Source organism: Melozone crissalis, unplaced genomic scaffold, assembly GCF_028551555.1.
Source record: "Melozone crissalis strain CALT ecotype California unplaced genomic scaffold, PUWL_Pcris_2 ptg000007l_1, whole genome shotgun sequence".
In the NCBI taxonomy this organism is placed as follows: domain Eukaryota; kingdom Metazoa; phylum Chordata; class Aves; order Passeriformes; family Passerellidae; genus Melozone; species Melozone crissalis.
Genome location: NW_026535785.1, coordinates 2,000,129 through 2,013,436, shown reverse-complemented (window position 1 = coordinate 2,013,436; position 13,308 = coordinate 2,000,129). Strand labels below are relative to the sequence as shown.

The window sequence follows — 13,308 nt, the reverse complement described above, 5'->3', positions numbered from 1 at the left end:
GTCACTTCTTAAAAAAAATCAAAACTAAAACCCCCCAGAGCTTTCCTGGGGACACTCAGGGAAGGGCTGGATGGCAAGGGGGGTGCTGGGGCAGCTAGGGGCTGAGCTGGGGGCGGAAGGACGAGCGCACGGTGCGGTCCATCAGCGGCTGCAGCGGGCGGAAGTTGTCCACCATCCTCCTCTCCTCCTCCCCGTGCGACGAGAACAGCAGCGTCCTGAAGGCCTCCAGCTGGGAAGCACAAAGGGCCACTCCTGTCACCTCCCAGGAACTCCCCAAACGGGGAATTCGTGGCAAAGGACAGGAGTTTGTTCTCAGAGAGGGGAGCGAAACCAAAGGTAGCGCTAGGTTTGTGTTCTCAGGGGTTTTAGCACCCATGTCTGCTGGTAAAGATTTCCACAGGGAAATTAAATCTCAAATGTGGCACTAGGTTTGTGTTCTGAGGGGTTTTAGTACCCACATCTGCTGGTATCCACACCAACATGGCATTATCAGTCACCTGCTGATAAAGGGATCCCTGATCCCTGTCCTTAGGGAAATTAAATCCCAAATGTGGCACAAAATGTAGCACTGGGTTTGTGTTCTCAGGGGTTTTAGCACCCACATCTGCTGGTAAAGATTGTCCCATTATCTACACCAACATGGAATTATCAGTCACCTGCTATCCACAGGGAAATTAAATCCCAAATGTGGCACAAAATGTAGCACTAGGTTTGTGTTCTGAGGGGTTTTAGCACCCACATAGGATGGTAGATTGTCCTGTTACTCACACCAACATGGAATTATCAGTCACCTGCTATCCTCAGGGAATTTAAATCTCAAATGTGGCACTAGGTTTGTTAGGGGTTTTAGCACCCACACCTGCTGGTATCCACACCAACATGGCATTATCAGTCACCTGCTGTCCTTAGGGAAATTAAATCCCAAATGTGGCACAAAATGTAGCACTAGGTTTGTGTTCTGAAGGGTTTTAGCACCCACATCTGCTGGTAAAGATTGTCCCATTATCTACACCAACATGGAATTATCAGTCACCTGCTATCCTTAGGGAAGTCAAATCCCAAACATGGCACCAAAGTTTGTGCTAGGTTTGTGTTCTGAGGGGTTTTAGCACCCACATAGGATGGTAGATTGTCCCATTATCCACACTAACATGGAATTATCAGTCACCTGCTGTCCTCAGGGAAATTAAATCTCAAACGTGGCACTAGGTTTGTGTTCTGAGGGGTTTTAGCACCCACGTCTGCTGGTAAAGATTGTCACATTACCCACACCAGCATGGAAGGGTTATCAATCATCTGCTATCCTTAGGGAAGTCAAATCCCAGATGTGGCACCAAATGCAGCACTAGGTTTGTGTTCTGAGGGGTTTTAGCACCCACATCTGCTGGTATCCACACCAACATGGAAAAATTATCAGTCACCTGCTATCCTTAGGGAAATCAAATCCCAAATGTGGCACATCTGAAAGATCTATTCCTACTCAAATACTTCATCCAACCTCCATTTACAGCCTCCCTGGCACCCAGAAAAGAGGGAACCCCAACAATGCCCAAGTTGTTGTCTCACTGGTTTATAACTGGGGTTAAAATAAAGCAGCAGATCAGGTTTTAATGCTCACAAGGCCATTCCAATGGTAAGTCACTGCTATGAGAGTGGAGCCAAGAAAAAAAGAGAAAAATTTCAATTTAAAGGAATGCCACACTCTGCCTGCAGTTCTCTGTTAACAATCTCCATGTCACAAAATCTTCCCTTTTTCCCTTCTCTCCACAAAAAAGGCTGCATCATGCTAAGGAGAGCAAAATTATGAGAATTCAAATAAGTTCCTAAAACCTCCCAAGTTTTCAAGGGGCAGCTTCCAGAATTGTATCACATATCAAAATAAAACTCTTGAGAATAGATTGAAAAGTTGAAAACACATCTTGGAGAGGTCTGTCAGTATTGGTGGCTGCTAATGCCAGGATTCCTCCCCAAATCCTGGGTGGAAACAGCCACAGATCTCTGAAAACACCGAGAATTTTTGTGTTTTCACAGAGAATTGCTGACAAACTGGTTCTGAGCACCTTTGTGGCAGCAAGAGGTGTGATCTGAAAGGAAAATTGAGATTTACCTGATCCTCATCCACCTCGATTGGCTTCTTCTTAATGATCCACGTGACCGACTCAGTGAGGGGAGGAGTGGTCAGGGAGCCAGCGTAGGTCCAGTAATCAGGGCAGGAAGGGAGCAGGCACGAGGGGTCAAAGACATCAAACTCGATCACAGTGTCCTAAAAGCAGGAAAAAAAACCATTTTAAGGATGGTGTTTTGAGAAAAAACCTACAGAAACTTGAAAAATATCTCGACAATGAGGTTAAAAACTGTGCGTTTTGTGTGCGTACAAAATGGGGTGTTGGGAATATTAATAATATTAATTATTTTAAATCCCTCAAATTTGGATAAAATATGGTTTGAGGTGTAAGGGGCAGCTGCTGAGCAGACAGAAGTTAAATATTTCTGCTGTCTCCTCACAAAACATCAGGAGTTCAGTGCAGGAGAAACAAGGAGTGAGAAGGATCAGTGGCCTAAGGCTCTGTGGGAGCTGATGCAACCAGGAAAAAGAGGGAAGAAGTGGTGGGATAAGTTCAGGTAGCTGTGCCAGATCCTTAAAAGACCGCAAACAAAAAGTGTTTTACTTTTCACCATGTGATTTTAGGCAGCAGGAACAGGACTGAAGTTTAATTTAAATCAAACATTCCCATCTCCAAAATTCATTCCCACATGTGGGATATCAGGAGCTTCAAAACCCAGGATTTCCCACACAAACATTGCTCCAGGGGGAGTTTCAGGATATACTGGGGGATCTTGGCTAAATTTCTTTTAAATTCACATGCTGTAAATTATTATATTATCACAATAGATGTACATTCAGATTTGGGGAAGTCTTCCAGCACTGAACTGACATGTTTGGTGTTTATCTGGCAGAGCTGTCACTGCTCTGATATAAAAACTTGTTTTATTTGGATTTTACAATCTCCTTGCTGTGAGAAGCAGAGGCACAGCGACTTCAGCTGGATGAGATTAGAAGTTAAAGTGGTCGGTGTGGTTTTTTGAGTGTACTTTCAGAAGGGAACGGGCAGGGGAAGGAGGAAATGCTTCTGCCAGAGACTCAGCGCTCCCTCTCCTGGCAGGAGCCTGCCAGGAACGATCCCATTCCCCCAGCAGAAAATTCAGTGTTTATAAAAAAGCAAATAACCTCCTCGAAGATCAGACAAAAATCAAAAAGCCTTAATCCCACAGTAAATAAACCCCCACTTAAGCATGTCTTTGTAAGGGAAACAATCTCAAGAGCAGCATTTCTTCAAGAGTTTGGAAAGCTTCAAGTATCCAATTCCTTCTGAAAAATTAGCTTCCCTTCCCACTTCCAAGGTGTCAATCAGCCCCTCCAGTAAAATTTAAGGAAGAAAGCTTTTCTGGGTGTGTTGTGGTTCTCCAAGCGTTCTTTCTGCTGGGTGACAACGAGTGGGACACCCCAGAGCACTGACCTTGTGTCTGACTGCTGGCAGGGCATCCACCAGGGTCTGCAGCCCCTCGTGCCGTGCTCCCAGCTGCAGGGACAGGGAGGGGTTGGACAATCAATGAGCTGATCAATAATCAATCAGTTCTACCTATCAGCCTTAGGATTTTTTCATAACAACAACCACAGGATATTTAGGGTTGGAAGGGGGCTCTGGAGATCATCCAGCCCAAGGCTGGAGGAACAAACACATCCAGGTGGGTTTAGAATGTCTCCAGACAGGGAGATCCCATATCTTCCCAGGGCAGCTGCTCCACCCTCAACAGAAAGTTCTTCACATTGAGGTGAAACTTTTTTTAGTTTCTGGCCATTGCTCCTTATCCTGTCACTGGCACCATTGAACAGAGCCTGGCACCATCCTCTGACACCCCTTGGGAACGTTGATGGGATTGATGGGATCCCATCTCAGCCTTCCCTTAATTGGCCTAAATTGGCTTGAACAGAATGCAAACGGAAAGGCCCCATCACAGCTGGTCCCACAGAACAAAATTACCTTTAGGAACACTCCAATAACAGCCAGGCCATTCCCTTCCATCACAGCTTCCTCAAAACTCGGGTACTCCACAGCATTCCAGTGCACCAAATGCAGCTGAAAGAGAGAAAAGGGAGAAATCAGCCCCAGAGCACAGACACCACACCTGACTGCTGATCCCAGCAGGGTGAGGCACTCAGGGAGCTCCTCAGAAACCACAGAAATGAGGAACAAGATGCTCTTGGTAAATAATGGTCCTTCCCTTCCTTTTTTCTCTTTTGCTTTAAGCAATAGTTAAGACCCACTGCATTTAAAAGAGGTTTAGTCTGTGGCAGTCTGCCTCCAGGAATGCTGGTCACAGGCACAGACAAAGCTCCGTCTTCCATCTCTTTCCTCCCTTCCCAGGAGGAGCAGAGCACCCTGTGCTCCTGAGGAACATCCCCCTGCACACAGCAATCTTCCTCTGCACTGCTCACAGCCAATACATTGAGGGGTTTTGTGTGATAAATAAATACCCCAGCCCAAAAACTCAGTCACGGCCTCCCTGTTAATGAGGATCTTGCCAAGCTGGCAGCAGCACCATGAACACACCAACAGGAGAGAAACTCTCCTTAAAAATAACCCATCATCACTTGACAACTTCTCCTTTGGCAAAGAACTGTGGTCAAAGCTGTCACAGTTTCACATTTTCACTGGCTTCATCCTCTTTATTGACGTTTTCTTTCTTAGCAGTTACTTAAGTATCAAAGTTTTGCTATTTTAGCAACTGTTCATCAGTTGCAAACAGAAAATAAGGTGATGTTTTATAAGAGTATATGTTTGTTTCTCTGAAAGATTTAGTAACAATAAACAAAGTGATTTTTCACTTTCAGTTCAGTTTTCAGGCTGTTCTTCTCCAGAAAAAACAGTAGAGATGAATTTTTATAGAATAAAACAGCAGATGAGCTGTAGCCCTTCAAAATAAACTGCAATTCCTCAATTTGGGTGTTTTCACAGACACACCTGAGCTAAGTATTTGCATTGTTGAGGATTCCATCTCATACCTCTGCTGGGTAAAATTTACAGTCAACTGTGTGCTCTGAGCCCCAGTCATTGACAGCTCCCCAGTGGAAGTGGAACTGCTTTAGCCTGTACTGGTTTTCCAAGGGGCCTCCAACGATGACTAGAAAACAAAACAAGACACACATGTTAATAAATGTGATTTAGAATTGCCCAGACAAGCCAATCCTTGGGAAAAGTGCAAGGTGGAGCAACTCAAACAGTGCCTGTCTGCACTTTGCCATGACCAAATTACTCAAGCAAACACATTCTGGTTCTCCCTGCACCAAACTGGAGATGAGTGAAGTCTCCTCATCCATCTCCCCTCGAGGGAATGTTCTCCCAGTTGGCACCAAAATTGGCACAGTCACAGTGGTGAGTGTCACATTGTCACCCCTCTGTCACAGCAGGAGTGTCAGGACTGCCTGACCAGGTGACACAGCAGTGACACATCTATTAAATGCATTCAGTGACATCCCTACAAGGATCTGTGAAAAATGTTGACATTTCTCACGACAAGACTTCGAAAAGCAAATTATGCCAGACAAATCTGTGTATTGAGTCAAACGTTCAAGTCTCCTGCAAGCTACAAAAATCCCAACATCTTTTTCTGCTTCAGCACAGCTTCCAGACTGCACAAGCAAGGGTCAGTCAGAAATATGTTTTGTTGTGCCCACAAGGTGTTCAGGAAGGATTTAAACATCCAGTCTGCCACTGGGCAAGTTTCTGAAAGATTTAATGCCCTTTTCATCAATGAGTAAAGGTCAAACTTCATTCTGCTCTGCTGATTTCAGAGGGCCTCCCATCCTTCTGCAAACACATGAATCCATGTCCATGCCTGGCTTTCTGCTTCCACTCATTCCCTCCCTATCTGGACCAAAACCATCCTGCAAAGTCATCTTGCTAATCATGAAATGAGAACATCTGGTAAATGAGAAACCCTAATTGATTCCCAAGGGCTAATAACACTTATGGAATCAGGGAATCATTTAGGTTGGAAAAGAGCTTTACCAAGGGTTCACCCAGCACTAAACCATCAGCAGCTGCTGATTTTTACTGAACTGTAGGACATGGGGAAGTTTTACAGCAAACTTTGGTATAAAGCATCTAATCCCAACACTGCCTTTGGAAATAAGTTAATCACTTCCATGCTAAGGAGAAAACAATGAGAGGCATTAAGAGATTTTCTTGTATTATTTTTTTTCCTGAAAGTCAGCCAGCAGGTTTGAAATCTGAACCAGACAGGCCTGTGTGTGAAAAAGGAATAAATTAAAAGGAGCTGTGCAAAGTGACATTGAATTCATTTCATCCCCTGAATGAATGCAATGCTGACCATCACTGGGAGATCACAATGCCCCATCCCTGAAGTGTCCAAGGCCAGGCTGGACAGGGTTTGGAGCATCCTGAGGGACTGGAGGGTGTCCCTGCCATGGCAGGGGATGGAATGGGATCAGCATTAAGGTCCTCACCCAAACCATGCTGGGACTCTGTGCTGGAGAAGGGGTGGGATAAACACGTGGGTGACACAGCCAAGCCTCTCAGAAGTGAAGTTTCTGTGCTCTGACACCATCCACTCCTGTGGATGTGATGATGCAAACCCACAAGTGACTACAAATTTGTGTTATTAACCACATCCACCTGAGCATTTACCTCACAAATTACTTCAGGCACAGACACACATATGGACTCAGCTTCCTGCAGTAGCCACCAGAAAGTGACAGGAAACAAACAGAAACTTCAGTCCCTTCAGAAGCATTTCCTCTCAAATTACAACCTTGACAATTTCAAAACAAAACTGAAGTTTGAGGGGCTCTAACAACAACAAGAACCACTTCAGGTGTTTCCTGCAGCCCTGGCTCTGGTTCAGCCTCGTTTCTGGTGGCACCACACACAGGCAGAGCACATGCTGTACATACCTTCCCTCACCCTCTTCTTCCTCCTGCTCTACCTTCAGCTTTAGCCCAAGTCTTGCAAACCCCATCTCAGGATTCAGGCATTTCTGTCTATCCTGGGTGTCTTTCTCATCTTCTCTTTCGACTGTGGTGCTTTTGTTTGTTCCCAAGCTTTCTTCTCTGGATTTCTATGATTGTTAGACAGAAGCTGGCAGTGAGAAAAACCAGAAACAGCAAGAGTGAAGAGAGAAAGGTGGAGGAGAGAGGCAGGCACCTGAAAACTGGGGGTTATACAGCAACACCTCACTGTCTGTTGCTTCTCTGTCATTTTGGAGCCCTGTCACTGATTGATTGATGCCATCCTACCCTTCATGGACTTAAATTCATTTAAGGAAGATGAGGATGATGAAAAGGCAGCAAATGCTCACAGGGAAAGATTTACCTCAAGGAAAGTCTCACAGACAAAGCAGGTAAGATCTTTCAGAGGTGAGCACCTGATGATTGCAGCCTTGCCTCTATGCCACACAAACTGCTCCTGTGCAATTAAATATTGCATATTTCTGAACCCCCTACAGGCAATTCCCCTTCCCACTAAACACTTTTCAGGATCTCATCCTCAACAGATAGTGGGGTGTGGCTTATGAAGCAAGAGGCTGTTTGATGAAAAGCAAAGCCAATCTAAAGTTAGTAAATTAAAATTACTGATGAGGTAACAGGTGATGACTGCCCTCTAACCCAACCTCACTTCAAGAAACAGCACTTGTTCATTATATCAGTGCTTAAATGAGCAAGGGCAAGGATATTCTCTCTTGGAAATGGATTATCCCTCTTGGAAATGGATAGTCCAAGCAAACAGCTAGAAACAAGATAAATAAATGAGCCCCAAACATACACAAGCTCCCTGCATTCCACCACCGTTTTTTGCTGCACTGTTTTATCAGCCTCTCCAAACACCAACCACAAATGTTGGTGTTGTGCAGACAAAGTGTTTGTTTGTGTGCTGGAGGCTCCTTCCCCGAGGGCATTGCTAAATCCCTCAGGAAGCTGGAGGAGCTCTCATGGAGAGCAGTCATTTAAAACATAAACGGCTCCAATCCAACAGGTTCAAACTTGCTCAGGGTCCTTCAGTTTTCCCCTGCAGGACACGCTGAGCAATCCTGTGCTTCACAACAGCCCTGACCAACTGCTACCAGCTCACCCACCTTTATGAAATACCTTTATATTCCGCAATATCCTTTGGTAAAGGCAGCTTTTAGAAAGAACAGTGGACAGAAAATCTGGGGTTTGGGAGCAATATTTTGATTTTAAGTCAATTTTTTTTACTCTGTTGAGCTGCTCAGGTCAGAGGTTTATTCACATGAAATTGCTGGAACGCATGGTTGGGTTTTCCATGCTCTCCTGCTTCCCCTAAAACAACAGAGATACACACACCTGCTCCTGAGGGCAGAGCCCAGTGTTATTTCATTCCCTAAAACCCCACAGAGATAAGCCTGTGTGCTTTCCAACTGCAACTCATTTGGCTGCTGATTATTTCAAGTGCAGTAAATATCTTTATTAGCCCCACAGAAGATAAGTGGCAGATTACTTCAATAAAGAGCAGTGAGGGAATCAGGTTTCAAACTGAGTAAGTACACATAGAAATGGCTGAAGATTGACTCGTGTGGGTGAAGTTTATTACAAAATCTACAAGACAGGGCACTGGGGCTTGTGAAAGGAGTTTCAACACACACCAGGGGATTTGTGCACAATGCCCATGGGTAATAAAAACACTGTAAATGTGAAGTCTGTATGGAATTTCGTCGTGATTCCCACCACTTTAAACCCAGCATTTTTTTTACTGTACTTTCATTTTCAGCATCAGGTCTTACATCACGCAGGTATTTCTCCTCTCTTAGCATTAATTAGATTTTTTTTTCCCCCTGAGTTTTTACTTACTTGATCTATCAGCAGAATCATCAAACTCCACCAGGAAGGAGTAGCCATTGTTCCAGATGTGCAGACAGGTGGTGGGGTCGTAGCTGATTTTCAGAGGCTTCAGGAAGGGATCATAAACACTGTCCCTCCACTGGATGTTGATGGGAGACTGGCGGGTGCCCCCGGGAATTGTCAGCGGGCTCTGCCACAGCGGATGCACTGCAAGATAAGGGGCAGAGTCAGGCTGATGCAGGGTACAGAACTTTCTGGCAAGGGAAGGTGCTGTGTCACCAAAGGCTAATTCGAGTCAGCTGGTGCCCAGGAAAGCAAAAGAAAAATAAAACATTCCAGCTGCATGACTCAAAGCCAAACAGGGAAGTGCAGTAATTTCACTTAGAACCATGTCAGTACCTTTCTGCCTTTGCAGAATGCTCTGCAAAGAAATTGTCCCCTTATTTCCCAGAAAAGGAGAATGCTTCCCTATTATTGCCAGATTTTAAGGCAGCTTTGTTTTACAGCTTTCTTTACACACCAGCACCATCAGCTGAGCTGGGAGTGCTCCAGACATGGGATAATTGCCACTGGGAAGCAAAACATGCTCTAGAAGAAAACACAAGCAGAGGGGTTACCCCACAAAGGGGGGTTCAGAGCTCCTGCAGCAGGAGTAACCCAAACCACACCGATCCTGACCAAAACTGCTTCGTGCAGATCGCTCCTGTCAAACCCAAACCCAGCAATTCTGGGGGCAGCTTGGGTCTGGCACAATCAGAACAGGTACATGAATTACTTCCACAGGATTTTATTCTGCTTAAAACCAGAACTGCCGCCTATGTGGAGCTGTTCACTTCACCCGGTGACCCGCACACAACCCGAACCCCAAATCGCGATGCTTCGAGCATCACTTTACAGGCTACTTCACTGGATACCTGGGTCTTTTAAACAAGCAATTGAAAATAAATTAAACCTTCAAACCACTCACACGAGGGGTGGCCGAAAAACTTCCCTCCCACCCCGGTTTCCCTCAGTGAAGTGCAAACTGTGGAGCTCCGTAAGGTCAACTCAGGCAAAGGCGGCGCAAAACACTCCCCGTATTTATTTAAAACGCCGCCACTTCCTGATGCTTCAGCGGAGGACAAAGCCAGGCAGAGCTCGGCGTCTCCCTTTCCTACACAGAGCTGGGCAGCGATGGCGGGACAGCGGCAGGGCGGGCAGGGGGGCTGAGGGAGAGCGGCACTCACGGGCGTCTCGCAGGCGGTAGGAGCAGCAGGCGCCGAGGCTGCACCGGCGGCTGCCCGGCCGTGCGGAGCAGGAGGAAGAGGACGAGGAGGTGACGGCGGCCGCCCAAGCGCGGCGGAGCAGCGGCAGCATCGCGGCGGAGATCGCGGAGCCGCCGCCCAGCCCGGCCCGGTGCGGCCCCTTCCGGCACGGCCTCCCCGCCATGGCCCGGGGGCGGGCTGGGCCTGCCCTCGGCGGCTCCTCATGCTGGGACAGCCCCGGAGCAGCGGGAGCAGCTCCGGGCACGGTGGGGATGGGAATTTCCCGCGCTCAGGGTGGGCCCCGTGCCCCTGGCAAAAGCGCGTCCCCTCACATCAAAAGGGATTCCTTCGCACCCAGAACATCCCCTCAAAAAAGCATGCTTCACCCAAAAAAGTGTCCCCTCACACCAAAATAGTATTTACTCCCTCACGCCAAAGTGTTTCTCCTTTATCAAGTGTTTTCCTGCACATAGAATATTTATTCCCTCGCATCAAAAGTGATTCTTTCACATTGAGTACATCACTCATACCAAATGAGCATCGCCTCACATCCACAGCACAACCCCTCACACCAAAACAGTATTTACTCCCTCACACCAAAGCGTTTCTCCTTTATCAAGTGTTTTTCCCTTACATAGAGTATTTATTCCCTCACATCAAAAGTGATTCTTTCTCATCGAGTACATTCCCTCACCCCAAATGAACATCACCTCACCCCAAAAAGCATCCCCTCACATCAAAAGCGCATCCCCTCACATCAAAATAGTATTTATTCCCTCACACCAAAGTATTTCTTCTCACACCAAGTGCATCCCCTAATGCCAAAAAAGTGTTTGTTCTCTCACATCAAAAAATCACGGAGGTGAGTGGCCCTGGCACAGCAGGGTACCCTCTACAAGCCACATTTAGAAAAGTTATGAAAAGTTAATATTTACATTTACTTTTTTTGGCTGTCAGAAAGGCAAGAGGTCAAAATAGTCCCACCTGGGATGGTGAAAGGGTCAACTCAACTTAACTGAACTCGGTATTCACCTGACACTGCCTGAGGCAGAGAAATCTCAATGAAACTGGTTAAAACCTTCATCACACCTGTTCCAGCTGCCAGGAAGGAACACATAGCAAAAAAATAAAATTAAAGGAAAAAAGGAAAGCCTGTAGAAAGCTGAAAGCATCGGTGAAATCACAGAGATAAAGCAAGAGCTCTAATTTTTGCCAGTTCTCCTTGGGCAGCCAGGAGCAGAATAGCAACCCTTCATCTTGCTGTACAATCATATTTCTTAATGGCTCCCTTAAAATAATTTTGAAAATCTGCATTTCTCTTTTAGGCTTTTTTTAAATCTTGTACTTTTGAATTTTCACAAGGAACCTGATATAACACTGAGAATGTTTTACTGAAATGAAGACAGGACCAGATACTCAAGCAGAGCCAAGCAAGAAGTGTTTTCCCTGTTTCATCAACATTGCATAAGAAGTTTCCATTGCATTCACAATATAACATGTTTAAAGTACTGAGTTGAGTAAGAGCAGGTTGAAATCTGACCAACAATTTGCTTTGAGTGGCTGCATGATCACAAACAGATCATCAGGAGATGTACAAACAGCTTGTGATGTCAGGATGTTAAATGGGGTTTAAATTTCATTTTACTTCCTCCTGCAGTCTTTTTTGTGTAGCAAAACTGTAAGCAAATTAATTTTTGGTTTGACTCCCAACATTTTTTAGGGTGGCTAATTTATCATTCTAAACAGAATGCTTCCTGTAGCTTAAAAAGATGGATAATCAATGAGATTGAAAAGATGCCATAAACGTGATTCAGTCAGGCTGAATCACAGTTTGACAGCCTATTGATCATGGTTAGGCAACTCTTCAGGCAGCTCCTGGTCATCAGGACAGCCCAGAGGAGCTTCAGGTGTTTTATATTCAGCATCAACAAGAGATTCTGGGACTTAGGCTCATCTACCAACAAGCTACTGTCATCCCTCCATCCATTCTTCCAGGATGTATCCTCTAAATACACCTGATAACCTTGGGCAGCTGAGAAATTACATCTACATCTGGTTCTGTAATTATAGAAAATCACAGAAAATTGCAACTATCCCTTTTCTGTATGTTAAAGCTGATGAAATAAAAAGCCTCAAACTCCACTGCTTTATATTCTGCCATTAAGATAACCCAACTTCGTGAAGCTTTTTGGTGGTTTGATCCTGCAAGGTTTTGAAAAATGCAAAGTTTTTTACAGAGATTTTCACTAAGCTGAACAGAGCAAGTCACTTCTTGTGGGCTGAGCTGCACAGCAAAAAGGAAGTTTATGACCCACTCTCAGCAATGATGGGCTGGTGAGGTACAAAACTAAAGAGAAATAACTTAGACCTGCAACACTTTTATTTCCCTCCTGTATCACTCAATCTCCACCCAGTTTTTTACATGTACTTGCTTCTTCTTCCTAAGCATGGTCAGTAAAACTTCAGGGTGGGGACCAAGATACAGATGAAAATAAAGGTTTTAATCCTTGAAAACAAAAATACCTGTTGAATCAAGTGCTTTTATTTTTTTACAAATGAGACAAACCAGGGCAAACTGTGCAGTGGCAAGAGCTGAGAAACCCCACCCAGGGGAAGGAAATTAAGCCCTGTTTGCCATAGCAACGCAATCTGAACAAGAAAATAAAATATACACGTTGCTGAAACTCAGTAAAGAACCCTTTTAAACTTTAAAGGAGCACAGCTCTGCTTCAGCCACTGGGACCAAATATTGCAGAGGAAATCCAAGATAGGTTGATTTCCTTGAAGCTTTTTTGGTCTGAATCAAGATTTGGGAGGATAACAGCGCTGCTTGGCTCAGGCCCATCGTGACAAGGTGCTGAAAGTGCTGCTGAATTGATGTCAGATGGGGGCTGTGATTTAGGCCAGTTTATTGATAAACAGCCCAGAGCCTTTTATCAAACAGATGTAGCTGACAGGGGAGCACAGCAGAGTGGGAAATGCTGAGTTTTCCTGTGCCTCCACAGTGTTTGGCTGAGATAGGAGCCTGGCTGAGGAAGCAGTGGCTGAGCCCAGATAAGGGGGAGGTAATTCCAGCTGGCGAGGTAAAGCAAACAGAGGCTTTATCTTCTCCTGTATAAAAAACACTTGCTGAAATTATGCATGCAGGCTTAGGAACTCAGCCTGGAAAGGGCTTGGAAAGGAGCT

General features: G+C 45.4%; 1 protein-coding gene across 1 annotated transcript; it reads right to left on the bottom strand.

The window, feature by feature from the left end:
* Window positions 1-38: 38 nt before the first annotated feature.
* CA5A (carbonic anhydrase 5A) lies at window positions 39-10,268 on the bottom strand. Its single transcript, XM_054269553.1, has 7 exons — window positions 10,105-10,268; window positions 8,888-9,085; window positions 5,066-5,184; window positions 4,044-4,139; window positions 3,519-3,581; window positions 2,108-2,263; window positions 39-229 (listed from the first exon to the last, which is right to left on the bottom strand). Exons 1-7 carry the CDS (start codon window positions 10,232-10,234, stop codon window positions 95-97), a joined length of 897 nt encoding a protein of 298 aa, XP_054125528.1. The 5' UTR covers window positions 10,235-10,268; the 3' UTR covers window positions 39-94.
* Window positions 10,269-13,308: the final 3,040 nt, after the last annotated feature.